Here is a 24,892-nt window from a genome sequence, read left to right as displayed (position 1 = left end):
AGTGCCCAGATAACATTCACTGCCTCAAAATAGCACGATAAGGGCTGCTAGGAGCCTTTCATCAAGGACATTCCTGGGAAAATAGCACAATTACAAGCTTTGGGACAAATGTAAGGAGCGGTGGGAAAAGTTTCATGAACAGGCACAGATAAAGGTGGCTGCAGTGGTGAAATGCCAAATACCTCAACAGCTACAATACATCTTTAACTCTCCCTGCCATTATCACTCATTAAGAAAAACCATAACCAATGTAAAACCTAAGGCTTAATTTGAAAACAGGCAAGAAAAACTGTTTTCTCTAAAATTGTAGAAAGAGAAACAGTAAGTCAACAGAATTGGATGGGGCTCAGCAGGCTTCAGGCCCCCAGAAATTGGTTGAGTAAGACTCCAGGACCCTTCTAACTAAGTTGCCTTCAATTGCCCTCAAAGGCTGTTTCTAGTACCAGTGTAATCACTCGAGGTGAATCAGGCACGTCAGCTCTGAGAGCCCAGCTCTGCTCCTTCTCTTTGCCATTTGCAGTAAAGCAGGGTGGTGGTGGCCATGCCCTTGCCCTGGACAAGGCTCCAGGCAGCAGCACAGGGGATTGGCATGGCCAGCTCAGTGAGGGTGGGCACTGTCAGAGGTGCCCTGCTGAGCATCCCTCACAGGGCCTTCACTTTTTCCATTCTCACTTTTGACGCTTGGCCACCTTTTCCCCCCTTGTTTTATTCATTGCCCTTTCTTGCTTGTTTTCTCCCAGGATCCTTCTCCCATAGAGGCTCTTATGGCTTGGTCAGGGAGAGGCGACAGAAGTGGTGGAAGAAAGAAGTTTTTGAAGAAAGGAGAAGAGCAAAAGTCATCTTCATACAACTGGATGCAGGCCATACATGTGGTTCCCACAGCACACATCTTAATTAACATTTGATATATTTGATTGATTTACTTGGTTCCAATTAGGCACTGCTTAAAATTCATTTATGTAAGACAATCCAAAGGCCAGTCACTGAAGAGCTGATCCACAACACAGAATTGTTCCCAACAGTGTCCATGCAGGTAACCCAGTGAGCAGCCAGGAGGGTGTTCCCTGTGCTACCTGCAAACTGAGGACAAGGCAGGCCCTTGAGGCACACCTGCAAATCCAGCATCACTTTTCCTGCACCTCATCACACACACTCAGCTCTCTGTGTTCACGTTGAGAACCAGGCTCAGACAAGGCAATCCTTAATAAATACCAGATCACAAAACCTCCAAACCTCACTCAGCACAATCAATTGCATTTGCTGTTGCTTGCCAGAAACTACTGCCCGCTAGCCAAGGGCAGGAATAAAGGCACTGTGCTCCATCCAACACTGAGCTCCAAACCACCCCATTCTTTTGTAGCTTTATCTGACATTTCTAAGTAGGATCCAGTCTTTAACGCCCTTTTGGGAAAACAGTGAGGAGAATAAGGATCTAGGTGCTGGTTGCACAGAGAAGGAAGGAAAAGTTGAGAGTTTGGCTGCTAGTCAGTAATGCACATGCAAAAGAGACAGGACACGGCTTGGGGTACCTGGGTAGGAGCATGAACTCAGCCCCTGAGGGACCGTCTGGGTGGCAAGGAGCCCAGAACCGCCACCCATCCTGCCCTGTTTGCCATTGCCTCAGCCCACACACACTCCCACTGCTGCCAGCCATGCCTCAATTGCTTCTCTCCAAAGGCTGCAACCATTGCTGAGCACAGGCAAAGAGCCTTGCACTCATCACAGCCCCTGGACTCTGAAAAGCCATTCTGGCAGGTCTGCTGGATCACAGGAGCAACGAGAACCCCACGAGAGACCCAAGGCTGCCATGAACATTTCGCTTGAACACCCTTAGGAATTAGGCACAGACTGGGAGCTCCTAACAGGATGGTGCCCTTCTGTTATCACTCCTTCTGGAGAGAGATGCCAAGAGAGATCTGAATGGAGCAGCTCTATCTGCAGCACACACCCCCACTCAGCTGGGTGGCCTCCCCTTTGTCCCACACAGGGGGACACCAGCCACCTGTTCACTGTAGGGAATGAAACACTTGCAGAAGGAAATGAAATATGAAAAATGCTGGAACAGACAGGATCTGCAACAGGAATGGCAATTCATGTACAAAGGAAAGGTGAGGGCACCACTACCTGGAGAGGCATTTCATCATCCTGTGAAGTTTTCCCATCACAGTGTTAGGAAATAGCAATGCATCTGGCTGCAGAGCTCCGTGCTCTCAAATAAGCCATCCTCAAGGACCAGGATCACACAGAGGCTCAGAACCCCCAACACAGCTATCAAAACACTACAGCTTTGTTGCCATCATTACCATGGCAAGAACATGTTTCAACTCTGCAGAAAGTCAAAAGCAGTACTTGAAAAACCCACATCTGTTATTTGTCTTTTCTCTTCAATAGGTATTTTCATATCTGAGCTTATTTTAAAATCAAACTTTGAGGCTCTGTTCAAAGTGAAAGAACTGGCAGCTGCACATGAACATCCAAGAGGATACAGCTGCATCCAGAGTCACCATAGCCAGTCCCAAAAGGAGCCAGGGTTGGGAGATGTGAGCAGCACAACAGCAGAGGTAGGGAAAAGGCCCCACAGCCAGAAGTGGGGCAGTGACCACCCCTCACTACTCCATGAACTGGCAGAGAACAGTGTGGCACCTAACCAGGGCCAAGTGAAATTATTGTTCTGCCACCAGGGTGCCTCAAAGATGCCTCATGAGGTTCAACAGCAGCTGACAAGGACTTCAGCTACATTATACCTCAGCACCAGCACAGCAGCGATTTCCTTCAGAGCTGCCCACACAGGCTCTGCCTTTCCCCCACAACGCTTCTGGCAGAGCAAGGCTGCACCCCAGACCTGCTTTGGTCAGTCACCTACAGACAGACAACACCCTGGCTTCTCTTAAAACTTTAGCAATCAGAGTATTTTACTGGCTAGCAATTTCTTGCTGAAATTACTGTACAATTTTCACTCCTTTCAGCCAAAATTGAGGGCAATTTTGTTTAAATAAGCCTGTCTGTGCCATTAGCTGTTTCACCAGGGAAATCTGCTCTCACTTGTGAATATGACATCATCTATTGACATAACCCCACCAAAACAGGCATTTCAAACCCTTATACTCTGCCATTTCACATGCTGCAATTATACTCAAGCTTAAACTAATCTTTGACACAAGACTTGCAGTTTTGCTTGTCTACCATGCACTTCCCTTGGCTTTATTTTCCCCAAAAGAACTATTTGCTTCTGGAGACTTGCACTGCTTTCCATTGCACCCAGCATCTCAACTATAGGAACTAAGGGTTTTATAACAGCAAACATCAAAAAATAAATCCAGTGGCAAACCAAATTGTCTATGCTACCTAAACAACTTGTAAAGAATGCTCAGTAGGACAGACCCCATGCCCAATCAGCACAACCTAGTGTGTGTTCACATGTCTTGCAAAGCCACTTGCTGCAGGACCCAAGTGTCTCAAGTCCTTCAAGTGGGGAAAACTCAAAACTGTTTTACTAAAGTTAGGGGGTTTTCTGCCATGAGAACACAAGTCAGTTGTGTTAATTCCCAAACACAGCAAGGATTAAAGCAGTTTGATAGCTACCATTTAAGTGTTTGAATGTTTTCTGAGTATTCCTCCAGTCTCCATGACTGCAGTTACTGGACACAAGGTGGAACAGTCATGCACTGAAGTGACAGCAGACAGGAGTTATGAGTCTCATCCTCAAGGCACAGACATCCCTGCTTCCCTTCACCTGAAAGCCCTTACAAACATTGATGGTTTTACTTCATGTAACAATGGCCCAAAATCTGAACTCTGGCTCTGAGCATCATGTGAAGGCCAGAGGACCAGAGGACTTCCTGCTCATCTAAGCTTTTGGATTTGTTGGAGATCAGTCTCAGCATTCCCAGGAATTTATCCACAGGCTCTGAACTCACTCAGTGAGCTCTCTAGGCACACCCTTACAGCATTCAAGCTAATTCTTCTCTCCACAAAATCCTCACAGGAGTCATTATGGGAGGCAGCCTCAGACTCTGCAGCTCCTCAGAGGAACAGCACAGCCAGCAAATCCCAGATCAAAAGTATTGCATTTTACAAGTGGAGTTCCAGGCCCTATAAACCCAGTAGTTAGAGAGAAACCATAAACCAAAGTGCAGTGAAGCAGGTCAGAAACTGAGATGCAGGAAGGGCTGTTTTAGGCAATTATATAATTAGTGGTCACTTTCAGACAAGAATAAAGCCCCCCTTGCCACTTCAGTCTTCTTCCCAATCATTGCTCCATAGCTCCAAAGCTCATGGAACTGGAGTTGCTTTTGAAGCTGACAACACAGGACAGTTTATGTGTACTTGCTAAAGGGAAGCAGCTAAAATACTCAAAGGTAGTTCCTCAGAGAACTTTCAAGCCCAATTATCTCTGGGTTCAGTATGCAGATCACCCTCATCCATAAAAAAAGAAACAATAGTACTGTATCAAAATACTAAATTTTATTTTTTTCACATACATTTAGTCTCCCCACCATTTCCATTTGTCTGACCACCACCATGCCTTATCAAAACATTCCATACATACTTAAAATGAAGCTGAGGGTGGAGTCCTGTCTTTAAAAACTAAACAGGCATTTTGGACAACACATTCTTGGCAAGGTAATCTGGATGACATTTATCAGACACAGGAGGGAAAGCTCTTTCAGTATTTGTAAAAAGAACAGCCAAATAATGGTTACAGAAGTAAGACTGCAGATTTTAACGAACTGTTTAAACTGTTTTCTTTTCTTACAGAGTCTGTCTCCACTGCCAGAGAGCTTGAATGACCTGGAAGTGTACACAGAAAGTTAGAAGTTGAAATCCACTTTAAAAAATTATTCTTAGCTTACTATCACCACTTATTTCATAAAATACTGACAAGAAATTGCAACAAAAGTACATTCCTTTCAGAAAAAATCAAGCTGAAAGCATGACATTGGATCCTTCTGCTAGAAGATTATTATTCACACTAGGTCACAATAGTAAGAATTCAGTGCAGGTTGACTGGGAGGATGGGTGAGGATCAGTGAGGCAAATACTGGCTGAACTCTGCCCACCCTGGCTAATGCCACAGCAGGTCCAGTAGCTGAGGCTGATGCTTTTCAACATTCCTTCAGGAACATATCAATTTGTCCATCAGACAAGTTTACACCAAACCACTGAGGGAAGCAGGAAAGCATAAGCAATTCTGTCACTGCAAAACTGACTTGGTGGAATTTTGACAGGGAAATCTAAGACACATTTTCAGCTTAGTCTGTGTTAAGTAATAACTAATTCAGAAACTTGCTTCCTGATATCACAATTTGGCTTGTGCTCTCTTTAAGAGCTCTGTTGATTCTGGGAGAGAATGTGGCAAGAATGCCATAATCTCCATCACAAAACAGCTCTGCTGTCCCAGACACCCTCCCAACAAAGGGCTGAACACCAGACTGGCTGAGGTGGCCAAATTCAGCAGCAAGGGAAACCACAGCTCATTTCCTTAGCCAATATGGTGCCAAAAGGAAAATTCTGTGGGTTTAGTAAGCAAGAGATAATTTACCAACCATATAAAACCTGGAAAAATGTAATAAAATACTAGCTTTCCCATCTTGGCCAACTAAAACCCTTAAAACCATTCCCATATATTTAACCTGAAGTATTGTTTGTGGTTTGCAACCCTTTAAAACAGTCCAAAGCTTGTAAAGATTAAAAAGTGGAAAAGAATCCCCAAGGTTATAAAAGTTTTTGGACTTTATCAAGCTGTGATGAATCCTGTTACCTTCTGGTCCTCCGTCCTGAAGCAATTCTTAACGTAGTTGGCAAATTTGGGCTCCAGTTTAGGAAGGGTAGTACCCTATTTGGAAAAAAAACAAGCTTTAGGGTCTGCAGGTCACTTAATGCTATCAACATTTGATGCTGAAAACCCTTTGCAATACATGGAGTTGGAACTCACCTGGCAACTTCCCACACTAGTCTGCTTTAAACCATTTTAGGAAGTTTGTTTTTCTACCATGCCCAGCTATTTCTGACAGAAGTGGCTACAAACTGAATTGCTGTCCAAGATTCTTTGTTGATGCTGAAGAGCATAACAGTGTTCACCACTTAAAATCACTGTTTGTAGTGAACAGTCGCATTCTACTCAGATAAATTACAATAAATTCTTAATTTATGGACTCTTACTGCAACACACAACCTCAGACCACCCTTCACAGGCAGATTCTTAACTTCAGCTCTCTTCAGCAAAACATGAACTGACCTTCCACCTATTTTTTAAAACTCACTAATACACTACTCATTAATATGTGACTTGTATTAAATTAAAGAACTGTTCTGGAAACACTTCCTTGTAATCCCTGCAACTGTGTTTGCACATGCTCAACTGTACAATGCAGATTCAGTTACTAAATCATACATACAGGTTTATCATCTTGTCTCCTAGTATCTCCAGGGAAAATAACACAGCATGCTACTTTAGGAGACACTGATTTCTTTTCCATGTCCCAAAATAAAGACTTCCCAATTTCTCAGGTGAATCAATTGAAATATTGCATGTCAATTAGGACAGCACACTTAGCTGCTCCCTGCTAGACAGCATTCTCTGTAGAAGCACTCTTCAGCACCAGGTAATTTATTTTAAAGCTCTTTTTGCCAGTTATCTGCTCTGCATGTGTCTACTGTGAGCAGCTCAGGCACTTGTGCTCACCCTGCACAAGCACCACTCATCATGGCTCCTGAGTCATTCCTGACACCACACCTCATCACAGCCTGTCACTGCTTATTCGGCATCCACCCTGTATTTAAACACTTCTGGTCTTATTTTGCATTCCTGGAAAAAAGCAGCCCCAAAACACTAATGGATCTAAGCAGAAGATGATCCTAATTCTTTAGGTGACCTTTGTTATCCATTTTATGGGTTTAAGAAATGTATTATCTTGAATTAAAAAACCCCATCAGCAAACCAGCAATGCTTCCTAGCACTCACATCAGCACTTGTGAGCTAGCCGAGTGCAGCCACAGGCAGGCCCTCACTCCCATCTGCTCCAAGCTCAGGGATACTCAGAACACAGCCCTTGCTGGCACACACACTTCAACCCTGGCTCAGGAGGTAAAGAATCGCCTGCTACACCCAACCAGCCTGCAACTGGATTGTCTATTTTATACTTAAATAGCTGCTAATAACACTACTGACACCTGGCCTGACACCTTAGAAGGGTGAAGCATCCACTGAAGGGAGACTCAGGCCCGGATCCCTCCAGAAAGCAAAAGCTTTCAGGTCTGCAGCAGTGCTTTAACTCACACCACAAGCACCTGTCTCCCTCTTCTGGAAGTTACTGAGCCTTACAAGCATCAGGATACTGCTTCAAGACCAAAGCATTCCAACCACGTGAAGAACTCACTCCACTTTACTTTAGCAACCCAAACTGCATATGCACCATTTAAGTCATCTTAACAGTAAGTATAGCCTAAGGAGTTTTTTACAATTCAAACAGAGACAGTTCACCAAGAAATACCAAACTAATCAGCACTACTGGAAAAATACAAACAAAGTGGTTTTGTTTCTCTTGAGTAGAAGCTTTTCCCTGCAAATGTGTTTTCATTTCTCTGAGCTTCAACATCAACACCCACTCATAGTAACAGCACAGGAATCAGCAACATCATAACCATTTATTGAAACATCCAATTCTTCTCATCTGTGGAAGTATAAAAGAAAGGCTGAGAAATTTCATTCCTAAACACTCACCTTATCTATAGATGCTTGCATTTTTGCTTTGATCTCCTCTAATGACAGAGGGACTTTTGGTGTTTTTGGAGTTAGAGTTTTATCCTTCTTGGAATCTGGAGTCTGAAAATTATTTCATTAGTAACTTGCACATAAAGTTACAGAGAATATAAGATAAATTTTATAAAACTAGCTATCACACTGATAGTCCATACAGTTTTTAGACAGTCACAAAACCTAAATTTATGCTTCCCTCACATTCCTTAGAAGCATGAAAAAATCACGATTTTCAAATCTGGAATTATCAGAGTTAGCACAGCCAGTGTCTCATGCTTCTGGGCAGGTGCCTCCACAGCTCTTTGAACAGAAATGAAACCAAAAATAGCCAAAATTTTTAGTGATTCAGATTTTACTCCACATCTGCAGGCAGAGTAGGTCATGCTTTAAAAGGCACACCTGCAGTGCTTCTCACATGTTGTCCTGCCATGCATCCCATGCTCATGTCTGTATGAACCCTCCTGGCATCATGTCAGAGTACATGCAGCAAGGAGAGGCTGCACGAGGCATCAGGACACAATCACACAGCATTAGCAAGGAAGGAAACTGCCAGTCCTGCAGTGGGTCATTGTCATGGGAGCCCCTTTTCCTGTGTTTCCACTGGAAAACAGCCTCCAGTGTTCTCCAGTGGAAACACACTTGGCAGCCACCCTCTTGTACTAGGTGCTGCACAAAAACCAATAGATTTAGTGTTTCAAACCAAAGAATTACCAGTATTCCCAAGGGACAGCATGTCTGATTTCAGATCCAGACTGTTGTAGGTACATACTGATTACTGAAGAATTTCACAGAAAACATGAAGCAGTGAACAGTACCTTCACCATGCTTCATATCAAGATCTAAAAATCTAATTTGAATGTTAGTATGTTGTTTGAAGTTACCATTAGGCAAAAAACTAGCTTCCTCAGTAGAATAAAGCTTTGTTTTACTCAGTTGTTTTCACTCACTTTTGATTTAGATGCTGGTGTGGATGGCTTAGAGTCTTTTCCATTCTGCTTTGCTTTCTGCGTGTTTTTCCCTGCAACCTCACGAGCAGGCTGAAAGGCAAGCACACAAGTTCATCTGTCAAATGAACTGCAAAGTAAACTCAAGATAGCATGTTACAGGAACCCAAAGGAAAACCTCCTCCTGTAGAACAGTAACACACCCAGGAACAAGTTCTGTTACATCATTCAGGGCTGTCGTTTTTCTGTAACACAACCATTATCTCATTTGGCATTTCATCCAGAAATACTGTCTCGGATGTGCATGGGACATGACACCACATGCATATCTAAGACACAGAGTCTACAATTCCTGTATCAATCAGGACAGTTTTGTTCAGTCACCCCAGATCACCTCACATGGCTGGAATCTGCGTTTCAGACTCACTACCAGGCCACTGTGCACTGTCACTAATGGCAATTCAGTATGGAGAGAACAGCACATGGGGAAGTAAAACTATAAATATCCGGTTTTTAACAGTAGGTATGAACATAAAAATTCAAGCTGAAGTACACAAGTGTGAGAACAAGCAAATGCCTCCCCTCCTCGCGGCACAGCTGCCCTGCAGTGCGCTCACAGCACCGCCAGATGGCCCTCGAGGGCCGAGGAACAGCGCTCCCGGCCCGTCCCTGCTGCAGGGAGCCCGGCCGGAGGCTCACACGTTCACAGCCTTTGCGGCTGAGGTCGCTGAAAGCTCCTTTCCACAGCACGCAGGACTGCAACTGCCAAGCTCAACCCCCTTCGAGCAGGATTTCATTTGCTGTTCAACAGCCATCCAGGCCCACACCAGTCTGACAGCTGCATCCCTGTGCTGCTAAGACCCCGTCACCCCTCTGCAGCCAAGGAAATAGAACATGGACTGGATGGGTGCACATTCACACTGAAGTGTTTTCACACCCTATTACAATTTCTTCACACAGGCTGAGCTAAACCTAGTGCATCCCCCACTCACAGATTGCAGAGAGCTGTGATAAAGCTCATTGATTTAAGGGACTACCTGCTGGATTACTACCGTATCACAGGATTAGCCACTTACTTTCTTTACTGGTGCTTTAATTTCTTCCTCATCATCCTCTAAGTCATCCTCATCACTACAATTAAAAAGGAAGTCACTCACCATAACTCAAGATCCATGTTAGGAATTGATCTTCCCCCTCCCTCCCAATAAAATGTTTTATTCATGAAGGAAGCAAGCAATCTTTTAAAGTTTACTTTATACCTTAACACATGGCTAAGTGCTAGGGCAAGCACTACCTTTGAAGCAGTTAAATGCCCTCCCTTCCCTTTAATACTGAAGGGATACATCCTAGGGACATCCACTACTACTTTTAGAAGTTAATGAGTAACAGGAAGCTCAGTATAACATATCTGGAGAACATTAATTTACATAGCATTGTAGAGATAAGTAAGACAAGGATGCCTTTTCCCCAGTCAAGATACAGGAGCTTTTTCACTTAGCATCCAGTTGTGTCACACAATTCATGTTCTGAAAGTTAGCCCTGTATTTTAAAACACATTATCAAAACAGGAATACATACTCATCATCGTCATCCTCATCTTCATCATCATCCTCATCATCTTCTGCTAATTTTATTTTTTTCTTTAAGAAAGAAAGTCTGTTAAGTGTTGATACCATTTTCTGGTAATAAAGAGCAACTGGCATACAAATTAACTATGGCACAAGTACAAGGCTACTTTCCATCAATTTAGCTAAACCCAGGAACTTACAGCTGCTAAGTCCAAAGCTATTGACTAGTTCACTGCATTGCTCTGAGCCTAGGAACCTTTCCTTGTTAGGAAAGTCCAGTGCTTTAATCAGCATCAACTCTTGCAGTACACTGATGTTTATGCCAGAACGTGCAGTTACTACAGGAGACAGAATTTCCACAAAAGCAGCCATTCTATCTACCCCTTTAACAAAATTTTGGGACCTTCTGTAATTTAGTACAAAATAACCCTGTCCCACTCATAACAGCAAGACATTTAACTACTTCATCCTAGAGGCAGCACTAATACCAAACTAGAAGAAAATGCTGTGAACCAAGTGACTGCAAGTCCATATACCTGTGGTGGTTTAGCTCCTCCACTTGCTGGTCTCTTTGTTGAAGCATTAACAATTTTTGCATCATCTTCCTCCTCATCTGATTCTGGTTCTTCTTCTAATGCTGATAAAGCAAAGGCAAAGTGTAAAAACCTCACCTCACTTAACAATATAAAGCAAGACTGCTAGTAAGAAACCAAGAGCATTACCCATAACTGAGTAGGTTTGGCCTGGCTGAGGTGCTGAATTGGTATCAGGAAGCTTCCCACTAGTGACCTAACCTCTGACTAGGAGGTTTTCCACCTGACTGAAGCAGGTACTACTACAGGGAAATCCCAACCAGGTGAACTACCACCCCTCACACTGGTCAGAACACTTTTCATGTACAACAGACAACACAGAGTCAAAAATAATGTTTTCTCCAATCCTAAGGAGACATTTTTGAAAACTAGTAGAGCAACGTCAAAGACAATTTCTTAAAGGAGAAGACTAGCTCTGGGTTAGTGTAGGTAAAAACCAGAACTAATTCATGGACAGTCTTCTCAGTACCAGCACAGGCACTGCTTGCAGCACCAGCTGCAAATCCTGTAAGTTCTGCAGGTGCTGCCCAGGACACAGCAGTGAGCAGCCATACGTACCTACGAGGTGCTGACCACTGACGTACACGGGCCCTGAGCCACATTTCAACCTCAGCACCACTGGGGGTGTGATCTCGAAGCCACCCAATGAAACCTGGGAGACAAAGCATTGCTATTCAGTCGCATATTCCAGGCAAAGTGTATTTAACAGACATTCCACCCCAGTGGAAACAGCATCAACAGCTGGAGACTCCATGGCTAAGTTACTCCAAGCTCCCTTTCAAAGGAGTACTCTGCCAGTGTTAAAAGGTCAGCTCAGTGTCAACAAGGCACACACAGGGGGGGTTCACTACACTCCTTGCTTATCCCAGTTAAAGCACATCAATTTGTTTTTACTCAGCAGCAATGTCAATTTGAACATCGTCCATCCCACCTGCCCCAGCACTGTGTAGTTGTACACTGTCAGCAGCTGAGTCAAACTACATTCCAGATAGCAGAAATGACAACAAGGTGCCCTTCAATCAGAGAGGAGCAATCATCTTCAGAGTGGTATTAGAGCTTGGGACCTGCAGAAAAAATTAATTGTTTCCATCCCAGGTTTAAAGAAAGCAACACAACCTAAAGATGCATCTGCTTGCATATGTCTGGACTTGTCTGTCTATAGATGGCATGAATAATTCCTGTTGCTTAAAAAATGTGTAATTTGAACACACCTGTTATCTCCACATGACTTGAGTACAATACCAGGCACAAAAAAGATGTATTTACTACATGCAGCCACTTCTCTGAACACACTGTTCAGTTTCACTAAAATTCAGCTGACCCAAGCCATTTTGAACTTTCTTCTCACTAGAGACCAAATTTACTAGATTCTCTAAGTTTCTGCACTTACTGTAGGCTGCACAGACATTTTCAGAGACGCCAGTACTACTTTTGTAGGGTTGCCTTCATAGTCCAGTGCTTCTGCTTCTACAATGTGTAATTCATCTTTGGCTCCAGCACCTAAAGTAACCTGTGAAAAGTCAAGAACAGGACATAGTCTGAGCACCCCAAATATTTTCAATCTTCTAAACTCCATTCACTCTTCTGCATCATTAAATATTGAAATTTGCATTTCTGACTACAAATTATTCCATCTGACTCCATCCTAAGCTGACACCCTTTCTCCACACACTGAAACTTCCAAGGGGCACCTCCAGGCGTGTTCTGATGACAGTGAAATCAGGTCACTTGCTGCTGGATCACTGCATCAAAAAGCAGCAGTGGCAAGTTCAGTCAGCTCTACAGCTGGTTCAAGGAGAGAAGTATAAACACATTTTCTCCTCTACAGAATCACACCTAAAGCTTTCCCTCCTGCCACATTTTATCTGCCAACTGCTTCCCTTTACCACACTGCGCACTTCTGCTTACTTGACATTCACTGAGGATTTTAACAGCAGCTTAGCTGAATACTGTGATTTATGCACATGCCTTTTGCTGTAATGCACCACAGACTAGGAACTGCTGCCTCAAGGCATTTCTAAACTGAAGTACCTGGATCCCTTACTCTGAGTCTGGCACTTTCTGAAGAGTCAAAACTCTGCAAGGAGATGATGAGTGACAGACAGTGGTCAGGCCTGAGACTCCAGTTCACTGAACCTTGGGCCCCTTTAACAGGGGTACATGCAGGAGATGTGGAAACCACAAATACTTCGTACTGCAACTCTTCCCAACAGCAGTGCACAAGGCTTTGTGCTTCCTTCCCTAAACCCCAAACAAAGAAAGCTTTCCAACCCCCATGGGAGATGTGGGTGTGAACACTTCAGGCAGAGACACAGAAGTTTCTATTCTTCAAGGGCTGAAGAGCTTTAATGAGGCTGCAATGGTCCACACTTTAGATGTATCAGACTGAAGGCTGGAAAATAGATCATTGGATTCACTACTTCTGGCAAATTTTGTTATTAGCAATTCAGAGGTGAAACTGCATCTCTGATCTCACCTCTCAAATGTGTTGTCAACAACACTAAATTGCTCAATTAGTGGGACACAAATTTTAGACCATGTCCTGTCATTTGCCCCAGTTCAATACTATAGCACTTTTTATTTATTTATTCCTCCTGTGTTTGTCAAGCATCCATGCACGTGCTTTAATTTCTACACTGAAGGAATGCACACCAAACAGGTCATGAAGGAGTGACCATCCCCGTTCTTAGCTGCCATAGTAAGACATTTACAGAAATTCAAGGCACTTTTACCTCCTGCATCCATGCTCCTCCTTTCCTCTTTACTCCCTTTTCTCCCCATCTTGCTCATGCCCAAGTCCCCCAGCACACTTGGTGGTGTAAAGACCCAGATCTGGGAGCACACAGCAGCCCCCAGGTATTTGCTGCATTTACACCTTTTCTTTAAATCCTTCCTCTACTCAATAAGGTCTTTTTTGGTTTAACCATGTCCCACACCTTCCAGATCTAAGTCTCTTAAATATTTCCTAGTTTGTCCTTTGGTATGTTAATCCTATTTCTCCTGTGCATCACCCCTTTTAATTCTAGAAGTGGTTACTGACATAGGACTTCATTCCCCCCACAAGCCTAACAACAAAGCAGTGGTGTGGATTTTTACTTCACCCTTTAGAGTACAACATCAGAAGACATGCTACAGGTAATTTTGAAAATATAATTAGAAAAAGAACTTAAGAGTAAAACAATACAATTTAAGTATCACTAATTTTAACTGCATAACGAACATTCAGACAGAAGAAATCTGCATGTGGACTTGCCCTAAACATTGCTATACTCTTCTATCAAAAGGAATTTTAATTAAAAACAAATTACTCATTGTCAAGTCCAGGCTGTAGTTTTCATAATATACAAGGATGAAAAACACATGATTCACATAGCCAAGACAGAAGTGTTTTAAGTAACAGCATGAAATGTTTGGAGATACTTGTTATGCAAGTGACCTCCAGGTAGCAATTCTTCTGTAGGAATTAGTCCACAATTTAAAGACTCTCTTGTTTCCAGGTATAAAAGCATTTCCTTGCATTTAAATAAAAACAGCAACACGCCACAAAGATGCTACAAGTCTTCAATTTCTTGCCTGTTAGGATGGGGAACATTACTGTTTTGCTATTCAAAAAAAAAACATACTTAGTTGAGAACAAAAGCCTTGAAATATTGCATCTGACTTGTGTGGCACCAGAAAGACCTAAGGACCCATCCAGGAATTCCCTGGGAGTCTGTCAGATGGATTATCTGAATGAAAGATGAGGTTTCCCAGTTACATCCTTGGAGAGGGCAAACCAAGGACAATATATCAAAACATAAAGTTTCTGCTCTCTTCTATGGATTTACTTATTATCTGCTTCCAGGAAAGAAAAAGAATCCCAGCTATGTTTGTGAACACACTGAAATGATTTTTAAGATTCAAGTTCCTAGCAATCCACAAGAGTGTGCCTATGTATGACTCTCACAAGTCGATCCTTCCCCCTCTGCTCCTGTAGCATCAGCACTGTTTGCCTTAGGGATGCCTCAGTGTATAGTTTAGCATTTAATTCCATTTAGCCTATACTTATTAACCCACTGTAAGTTGATTTTCAACCTTTTCCAGCCTTGCATTTACTTGCTGTCTACAATGAAACATCAGTGGAGAAACGTTTTCAATACAGAAAACATCTGAAATAACAGAATATGCTCCACTACCAGCAAGAGATAGTTATTCAAATATTTATGCAACAATGATCACCGGTATTATAACTGGAGAAGTAAATAACACGTAAAAAACACCAACATCACAGCACACCACTACATTTAAAACGGAAAAGCTAAACACTACTTGCCGTTCTCAGAGATAACTGATGTTCATTTTCTTCATCATCTACTTTAAACTGAAACTCTTTATCCGCTTTAAGCTCGCAGCCTGTAAGAAAACAATTTAATTATAAGCTTTCTGTTTCACTTAAGACATAAGTATTTGCTAACCAGTAACTTGGCAGCTCGCTGCTTCCAGGCCTCGTTCTTGCAGGGAACTAGCGGCACACTCCAGGCACGCACGGAGCGGAACACGTGGGGAGAGGAAAACCCCAGCGAGCGCGGCCTGCAGCCGAGCACGCAGCTCCCCGCGCGGCCCGCTCGAGCCCAGCAGTTTCAATCAAACCATCCCCGCCCGGTGCCCGCCGCGGTGCCCGGGGCCACGGCAGCTGCGCTCCGCTCGCCGTGGGCGGCCGGGCCTGCCCCGGGGCTACGGGCACCAGGGCGCGCGCGGCCGCGGCGCTCCACGTGCTCCGCCCCCGGCCGCGCTGCCATGTGCTCGGCGGGCGCTGCCGGGCGCCGCGTCCTTAGGAACGGCGGGAGGCACCGGGAACAAAGCGCGGGACAAAGCGGGACGGGCCCCGCCACGTGCGGGCCGCGCGCCACGTGCGAGCGCGCGGGAACGGCCGCTGCGCGCCCCCGGCCCGACCGAGCCCCCCCCGGCCCTTCCCCGCGCGCGGAGGGGCGGCGCTCGGCCGGCCCAGGCCGCGGCCCTGCACGGCACCCGCACGGCGCTCGGCCCCGGGGCCTGCGGGGGCGACGGGGCCAGCGGGCCCCGGGAGAGCGTGGCGCGGCGAGCGTTACCGAAGAGGAAAGTCTGCGGACGCAGTGGGCCCATGCTCTCCATGTCCATGGCGCTGTCCTCCATCGCGGGGCTGAGGCACGACTGAGAGAGTCTGCTGCGCTGCGGGCGGACGCGCACTAAAGGAAGCCCCGTGCCCGCCCACTCGCTGATATAGCCTCGTGCTCTCGCGAGAGCCGCGCGCCCGTCCCTCGGTCCCCCGCGCCGCCCCTGCGCACGCGCGCGCGCTGACGGTGGTCGCGCCGGGGCCGGGCGGGCCGCCAGGGGGCGATGCGGGGCCGGGGCCGGGGCCGTGTGAGGGGGCCGGGGCCCGCCCGGCCTGGGACTGCTGCGATGGAGCCGTGGCCGCCCCGGCGCCGCGGGGATCGCAGCGTTCCGCTCCAGGGCCGCATCACACGCGGGGCAGAGCCATGGGTGGGGATCGCAGCGTTCCGCCCCGCGGCCGCGCTGCACGTGGGGACAGCGATGGGGGGCGCGGCCACAGCCCCGGGCCTGGCTCAGGGCCTGCAGCCGGAGAGCCGTGCTGCAGTGGAACGTGCCCTCCTCGCTCTGTGACGGGAACTGGTTGTTGATGTCATCTTTGACTAAAATAATAAATGAACAAAAGCAGGTCCCTTTCTGTGCATTACCCGTTAGGATGAGCACCCACCCCGAGCTACTGCTCCCTGTGCCGCTGGCTCTGAAGGCCACGGACAACAACACTGTGGGAACCTCCTTTTCAGCTGATGTGATGGGAGCAAACCACTTTTTAATGTGAATTGGCGCACGGGGAAATCTGTCACAACAAACCTTAAAGTCACGGGGTTATTTCATATGTTCTATCTTTCCAGGATACCAGTCCTGGAAAGACTTGTTTGCCTCAGTGGTGGGAGCCCATCAGTGGCCCTGGGCTGGGCTCACCATCCACACATTCCAGGCCATCGTGTCCCGGGGCTGATCTGCAACAGTCAGGTCCCTTGTGTGCTAATCTCGCACTTACCTGAACACTTACTCTGCAAAAATAAAAGCGTATAGGCTCTTGGTACTCTTATCTCTCCACTGATTTGTAATGTGTAGCTTGTAGTCGTGTTACCTTCATTCACATTCACAAAGGAACAACATTAAATGGTGTTGCTGAAAATGAGACAAACTGAAGAATAATTGTCACAATGGGAAAATGAAACTTACCCTGTGAAAGATTCCCCTTCCTCACTCTTCCATGAGGCTGGCCCCTTTGCAAACGGCAAATGCAGTTCCACAGGATACACATGGTTTCAGCAGGATATGATCTCCTACAGTCCTCTTAACTTTAGAGCAGGTTGTCCACTGAGGTGTTTCAGGTGGGGTGCCACAGGCTGACTAAAATTCAATAATAGTTAAATTGTGTGTGAAAACAAGGTACAGAAATAAATTGAAGCACAGCTTAGCGTATGAGTGAAGACAGATATTCTGTGATTCTTTGATTTACTCCCCTTAAAGTCTCACAAGGAACCAGAGAACAAACAGTGTTTATTTCATTTTCTAACATTTGGTTTGGTTAATTTCTTATTATCTTTACAAAGCAATTTCTCCTGAGGGTGGCCCTTAGGGTAGGAAGAGTGGCAACTATGGGAAGATACACCCAAGGATCTGTGGAGCAGCAGAGGCAGAAATCCCACCAAGTGCAGCTGCTGGTGTCCCTGGCAGAGAGAGGCATCATTAACTGATCAGACACCTCAGCCTTAAGAGCTGCAAAAATGCAAATGAGGCATTTGTTTGGGTTAGATTGAAAATGGGAACTAGTATCAAAATTTCAAATGAAGTTATGGTGTGACCCAGATGTCAGCCAAGAGCTGGAAGGCGAATCCTACACAGCAATAGTGGAAGGGAGTGAATGACGTTTGTAATGCCAACGGGAGGACACGGCTGCTGGTCAAACCCACCCAAAGCCCTGCCCCCAGGGCACTGAGCAGCTCACAAACTGCAGCTCCAGAACACACCCTGCTGGATTGGATCCTGCTGAAGGGAACAGTGCAACCACAGCATGTCCTGTGTGCAGAGTCACTTTTAATACAATTACAGTCTTCCATTATGGAGGAAATAAATGTGGGAGGAAACAAAGGACAGACACAGAGAAGCAAAACAGGGGTAGGAAGCAGGAGATATATGCTTACTGCGTCTCATTTGGCTCCATAGGGCTTTAGAAGGGCTGTCATATATCATGACATTTATTATTTCTGCCATGGTACTAGGATGAGAAGTCCATTACAATATCGATCATTTTACTTTGCTTGGCTCTGTGCTGTGTAATACTCAGCATGGCAGAAAAGGCTTACAAGTGATTTAGAAACAGCTGTACAGGGACAACTAGGGGAAAATCAGAGCTTCCCTTAATGGAATTCTCTTTTTAGTGAGCTTTTACAAAACTTGGGAAATTGTATTTTAAGCATGGTTAAAACCACAGCACAGTTGTAGTCAAACAATCAGAAGCTATAGAGACAGTAGAGATTTCCTATGCAATCTTAATTTACATGCTGACATAACGAAATAATCTTCAGCTGCCCTGTCCCATGGCTGTCACATAACCTCTCCACCGGGCTCCTCCTCCCTTCACCAGCCAACAGGTTCTGTCCCAGTGAACGAAGGGCCAAAATCTTAACTGGCATCAAAACACCCTTCTCGATCTCAAAAAAAGATCACTTGCACGCCAGCAAATCCAAATATTTCACTTTAGCTTGAAATAACTGGACATTGCCATCCCCAGATAGGGCAGCAGAAGGCAGGTGTCAGCTGTGCTCACCCCCATGAGCTGGGGGGACCTGCAGGAGCAAAGTGCTGGCTGGGCACTGCGCTGGCAGCACAGACAGAGCTCCCTGCTGGGTGCCAGGTGAGCACCCTGAGCACGGGTGACAGCTGCATCTCCTGGGGCTGATTTGAGAGGATTTGGCCTTGTGTTTGTAATTGCCCTTCACCTCCAGGCTGGTTTGCAGCCAGCTCAGGACAGGGAGCTGTGATGGAGGGACCATCCTTACCTGGTTGTCTTCTTTCTTACCCACAGTCTGCTTTTTGCTGCTGACCCTGCTGTAAGTGGCACTGGAAGTTTTCTTCATCTTCCCTCTTTCTCTGGTGCCTGTTCCATCCCCAGCTTTGCCTGTAGCATATTTCATGCAGAGCAGCATAAAGAGCTGCACCAGAAAGTCCTTCAGCACCAAAGAATGCTGCTTAAGGGGAGCTGAGGGAGACTGGTGACCCAGCTTCTGCTTATAGCAGCACAAGCTGGTGCTGCTCCATCTCTTCTATAGTTTTGCATAGACCTTTCAGGGGATCCTTCTCCTATTAGGGCCCAATTTCAGACATACAACTGTAAAAGGGAGGAATGACAGGTGAGCCAGGATGTCCACAGGGGAGGCACTCAGGTATTGCAGTGATGAAAAGAGGTAAGGTTACACAGATAGATTACAGGTGTCAGTGTCCCAGTGTCCACAGCAGTAAAATTGAGATAGCCTGAAATTTCTCTCTCTCTGTTGTTTGTTTGTTTGTTTTTGTCCCTTTTCTTTAAATATTCAGTACAAAATAGCCTCTGGGTCTTGGCCATCTGGCCATGACCCTTCCTGGCTACTGCAAAAATTAACCCTGTCCTGACTGAAACTGGGGGAAAAGTCAGGATACTTTAAAACTTTCTGTGTCCTGCAGGTTGCAAAGGCGAGGCCACCTCCCAGTAGGAGCAGTAGGAGTTTGGAGTGGGTGGGGCTGACACAGGTCAGGAAGGGAGTGGCAGCACAGAGCTCCCTCAGCCCTGTGTGTAAGGCTGGTGAGGCAGAGTGCACCCAACGTCCTCTCCCCAGCCCTGCCAGATGCCCTTGTCCCATGAGCTGCCCCTGCAATATCATTTGCTGCTGTGTACTGATATATCCCTGCTGCCAGCCCATGGCACTGCTCTGCTTGTTACACCCCATGAGCTCAATCCCAAAAATATGTTCTGCATCACTGCCAGGGTACATGAGTTCTGCTGACCACCCACAGGCAGCCAGGACCGTGGAGATGGGAGACAACACCTGGTACTCCACATCAAAGCAGCCTGTTCTGGTGGTCCCTTTTCACATCTACTCCTACAGCAGCACAGCTTTGAAATATTGTCCCTGTGCCCCATGGTTCCTGCAGGGTCTAGAAGAGCAGATATAACGCCACTGAGTGGGCACAGCAGAGTCGCGTCCAGTTCCTGATTTTCCTGTGTTTGTTATGCTCCATTTCCACAGCTTCACTGCCAGGGCCCGAGGGGCAGGTCCATTTGGTGTTTGAGTAACACGCAGGATGCTGTTAGTCAACTATAACTGTGTGAGGATGCTCTGGCTCTAAGTTCAGGAAAGATGTTCCCTCATCTCAGCCCTGTCAGTTCCCATTTCAAGGTCGACAGCACCATCTAGTGATCCCTGATCAGCTTCCTACATGGCTGCCTGCCTTCTCTCAGGTTTCATCCATGCCCCCGGTGTCCCAGGTGGGCTTTGCCTGTCTATGCCTGACTACTACATCCTTCCTGCTAGAGGGTTGTTTGCTGGAAGGTCTTGCATGGGGAGGCTGATTGCCCTTGGCCACAGTCACAGACCTCAGAGATGGGATGGCAGGATCCAAACTAAATCCCAGGCCAGAAAACATGGCAGAGCTGTGTTCCAGACCCCATCTGGCTCAGTGAGAATCTTTCCTGCCCTCCTGGGCAGATTCCACATTTAAAATAAATCTGCCCAGGGAAAGAAAATAATCCCTCTCATTCTTCCCTTGGGTCTCTGCTACATTTCACCTCAGTCACCATGATGTGTAAGGACCTCAAGCACACCAGTCAAAGGTGGCATTTTGCCTCCAGCGTCCCACTGGCATGGACAGTTCATAGCACAGATGTCAGGACAATCAAAAGCTTGGCCAACATTATTTCTGATCTCTCAGCTTAGAGCACAGGCAGACAGGCAGCTCCACACCTCCAAAGTGCAGTGGGCCCTTCTGTTCTTTTCCCATTACACCCCCTGCAAATACCCTACAAAAAAATCTGCTGGATCCATAGACAAACCTGGAGAGGTTTCTGTGTTGTTATCATCCTGCTCCTGCACTGCTGCATTTCACCCTCTCCACAAGAGTCTCTGGGGCCCCTGTGGTGGATAAAAAGGCAGAAGGGTATCATGTTGATGGCAGTATCATATTGTGCCTCTACTCTTCCTAGCTGGGACAATGTGCAAATTGCCTTCTCTCAATTCCTTGGCACTTCATCAGGGCATCTTGGAGGCTCAGGGTGCTGCAGGGGAGGACAGAGAAGGACACCAAGTTTCTGACTGCTCTTGCTAGGGAATTTTGATCCATCAAGCACCTCCTCCATCAATGAAGCCGTGCCAGGAAAACCATACTATGTGGGATTCATGTGGCAAGCTCTTGTGTTTCTACTTGATTGTTAGGCTACAACGGTTCCACGTTCCCAGTTTGTGCTAGAGGACACTCTTGGAAACCAGGAATCTGAAGCCATGTGGTTATACACACAGATGTGGATCACAGCTCTCACATTTGCAGAGACAAACCCAGCAAAGTTCTTTCAAAACCATTCCAAAGCCATGCAGAACATGATGTATGTTTAAAGCCATACATGTTTAAAGCCATACATGTGAATCAATTTCTTTCCTGGACTTCCCTGAGTTTATCTAATGTGAGCAACAGTATGAAACTGCTCTGCAGGCTAGGTTGAGTGTGTCCAGCTGGGGCAGCAGGATGGGGTTTTATCATCACAGCAGCATTCCAGGGTGGGTTACTAGCTCCTGCACAGAAAACACCTGCACATCATTTGATATGATTGTATGTATATCAATATGTATATATATGTGCTTATAAGCTTCAGCAGGCTTTTGGGCAAAGATATTTACTGAACAAATGAACATTTACCACATTTTCAAGCTACAGATTTGAAAATCTTACAGATGAAATAATGAGCTTCATGAGTTCTGGTTGGATCTCTGATCACAAGTGAATTTAGAGATGTAATATGTAGCTGTATGATCTGTGTGAAGCACTGCAAATATCAAAAATCAAAATGAATAGTAGGAATCTCTGGGAGATAAACAACAAATATCATTAGGTCAGCGTATGAGTGCGGGGTACAACCACATCTTGACAACTGTAGGTAGCAATAGGCATGTTGGGAAAAAAAGAGACAAAATAAAGGGCTATTCAATAACAAGAAGCATGGAGAGCAAGAAACAAGTGCCTGATGTCTCCCCTAATACAAGAATAGAGGACATAAAATGAAACTTGTAGGTGTCAGATTAAATATAAAAAAAATAAAGAGGCAGATCCTCAGCCAACACGTAGCAGAGCTGTGCAAGTCACTGCCACAGGATGCTGGGGACGTCAGAATTTCATGAGCATCAGACATGCTCATGGGAAAAGAAAAAGCAGCAAGGGAGAATAGGCAAAAGGCACTGTTCTGTGGCTCAATAAATCCTTGAACAGCTTGGAAGATATTCTGGGGGAAAGATCACTGTAATCTTAGTCTGCTCTCACGCATTTCTTCAGGCACTGTTGGAGGCGCTGGGCTGGCGGAGCGCTCGGCGTGCCCTGGTGCCACAGGGACAGATGTCCCCAGCCCTGGCACCCAGGCTGGGCTCCAGCCCCGTGGGCCCCACAGTGCTGGGTGCAAGGCCCACATCCAGAACAGAGTCCAATTGGAGGCTGCTCACACAGAGCAGAGGTTTAGGATATTCTGGCCAGCTGTTTCCATCCAGGTGCAGCCAGCTTTGGCAGTCCCACAGTGGAAGGCTGTTCAGTGATAGCAGAGGCTCCTACATGCCGGTACTGCCACCTGCATTGGAAACCTGCTTCACATGAGGTCTCTGTTGTACTGCTGGTGGTAATCTGCAGCAGGTAAAGACAGAAAGGTGACAAAATATTCACACAATTATCTCAATGTTCATCTCACGACTCTATCCTATAGTGGGGAAAACTAATCCCTGGAGGAAGGTTACCTAGGGCCCTGGTTCCTGGATGACACAAATGAAAAACACACAGACCCCATGTTTAATTCTCTGCATTTCCCAAACCAGCTGGGAACCTGGTCGTGAATGGTACGTGTTTGGGAGATGTAGGCTTTCAAAAAGTGGGTGGTGGGTTTACCAGTGGTTGGGGCCCTGTGGTGTGTTAGCTCTCAGAATAACCTATAACTTCCTTTCAGAAAGGCTTTCCAGCTTCCTCAAGAATAAATTCTTCAATTTCATCTAAAATTTGGAAGTCTGAGTGCTGACAGCAACATTAAAATAAGAGTTCCTATCTGTCTTGTACTGCATCTACATGCTGTCACTGTGTCACACTCACCTGCATCATCTTGTATGTTCTGGTCTTGTCATGTTGCTGGAACACCTCCCATGTGCCCAGGCATCCCTCAGAGCAAGTGGCACATAGCAGTGCTGGAGCTGAGCAGGACACCAAGTGGATCAGCTCCTGAGGGTCCCTGAGGTCCACGATGCCGTCCCTCCGTGTGCTGTCATGGTCACCGTGGTGTCCACAACAGGTTGTATCAGACACAATCTAAACAGATGCAGTTGCAAACCACAATTTATATGTTGGCCATAGAGGAGTCAGCTGAGGGGGTCTCTGACACTCATTTGTTAGACCTGGCACACTTTTTTATTGCCACCTGGTGCCAGCATCCAAGGTCCCTGCAGGATCATCTTGCTCCTAGAACCATCCCATAACACACCTGCTCCTCCCTGTGCTGCTGAGGCCTCTGGCCCACAGAGGTTCCTCTGGCTTTACTTTACAGCACATAGCATTGTTGAAGACTTATGTTTCCAAAACTAATAGACCTTTAAAAAAGTCATTCCATGTAATGAAGAACAGATCAGAGTTTCAGCTAATATAAATGTCATTAGTCTCTGTAAGGATATCATCCTCCAGATAAACCCACTGGATGCAGAGCAAGGATGATTTTGGCTTATTGGTTTCTTATGAATATATTGGAATACTTGGATGAGTTCTGCAGCCCCATTCTGCCCGGGATCTCCACTGAGTGTGAACAGTGTCACCACTGAGCCAAGGCCCTGTGCTCCTGGTCTTCTCATCAGTAGCAACATGAAACCATTTTCATCACAGCTCTGGGCTCTGATATCATCATCAGATCAGCAGAACTCTTCCCTAACTAATACAAAGTCTGAGAGTTCCCGGGGACTTAAGCCGAGTTCAGGCTCAGGGCTCGCACCTGCGGCCCCTCGTGGGCCCGTGGGTCGGGCATGAAGGGGTTAAAAGCGAGAGCTGGGGCAGGGCCGGGCCGGCGGGGCCTGGCGGGGTCCGGGCGCCAGAGGGCGCTGTGGAACCGCAGATCCGGCACGGAGCCGCGTCCGGAGGCGGGAACGGGCGGGAGAGGGACAGGGAGCACGGGGGGACAGAAACGGGGACAGAGAGCCTGGGGGGACAGAGAGCACGGGGGGACAGAAACGGGGACAGAGAGCACGGGGGGACAGAAACGGGGACAGAAACTGGGGACAGAGAGCACGGGGGGACAGAAACGGGGACAGAGAGCACGGGGGGACAGAGAGCACGGGGGGAGAGAAATGGGGACAGAGAGCACGGGGGGACAGAAACGGGGACAGAGAGCACGGGGGGACAGAGAGCACGGGGGGAGAGAAATGGGGACAGAGAGCACGGGGGGACAGAAACGGGGACAGAAACTGGGGACAGAGAGCACGGGGGGAGAGAAACGGGGACAGAAACTGGGGACAGAGAGCCTGGGGGGACAGAAACGGGGACAGAAACTGGGGACAGAACTGGGGACAGAGAGCACGGGGGGACAGAGAGCACGGGGGGACAGAAACTGGGGACAGAGAGCCTGGGGGGACAGAACTGGGGACAGAGAGCACGGGGGGACAGAAACGGGGACAGAAACTGGGGACAGAGAGCATGGGGGGACAGAGAGCACGGGGGGACAGAAATGGGGACAGAGAGCCTGGGGGGACAGAAATG

The 24,892-nt window shown here is 46.6% G+C and overlaps 1 protein-coding gene across 2 annotated transcripts; it reads right to left on the bottom strand.

The window, feature by feature from the left end:
- Positions 1 to 4,442: 4,442 nt before the first annotated feature.
- On the bottom strand, positions 4,443 to 16,107 carry NPM1 (nucleophosmin 1). 2 transcript variants are annotated; one of them, XM_063168426.1, is made up of 11 exons: positions 15,952 to 16,106; positions 15,177 to 15,256; positions 12,255 to 12,374; positions 11,423 to 11,516; positions 10,808 to 10,908; positions 10,282 to 10,343; positions 9,780 to 9,834; positions 8,707 to 8,796; positions 7,724 to 7,825; positions 5,762 to 5,836; positions 4,443 to 4,791 (listed from the first exon to the last, which is right to left on the bottom strand). In XM_063168426.1, exons 1-11 carry the CDS (start codon positions 16,013 to 16,015, stop codon positions 4,753 to 4,755), a joined length of 882 nt encoding a protein of 293 aa, XP_063024496.1. In that variant the 5' UTR covers positions 16,016 to 16,106; the 3' UTR covers positions 4,443 to 4,752. The 2 variants fall into 2 exon arrangements, with proteins under 2 accessions (XP_063024496.1, XP_063024497.1); XM_063168427.1 differs by lacking the exons at positions 9,780 to 9,834; positions 10,282 to 10,343 and having other exon boundaries at positions 15,952 to 16,107.
- Positions 16,108 to 24,892: the final 8,785 nt, after the last annotated feature.

Source organism: Melospiza melodia, chromosome 14, assembly GCF_035770615.1.
Source record: "Melospiza melodia melodia isolate bMelMel2 chromosome 14, bMelMel2.pri, whole genome shotgun sequence".
Lineage (NCBI taxonomy): Eukaryota > Metazoa > Chordata > Aves > Passeriformes > Passerellidae > Melospiza > Melospiza melodia.
Note: the sequence above shows the minus strand (reverse complement) of the source record. Positions and strands in the feature narration are given on the sequence as shown.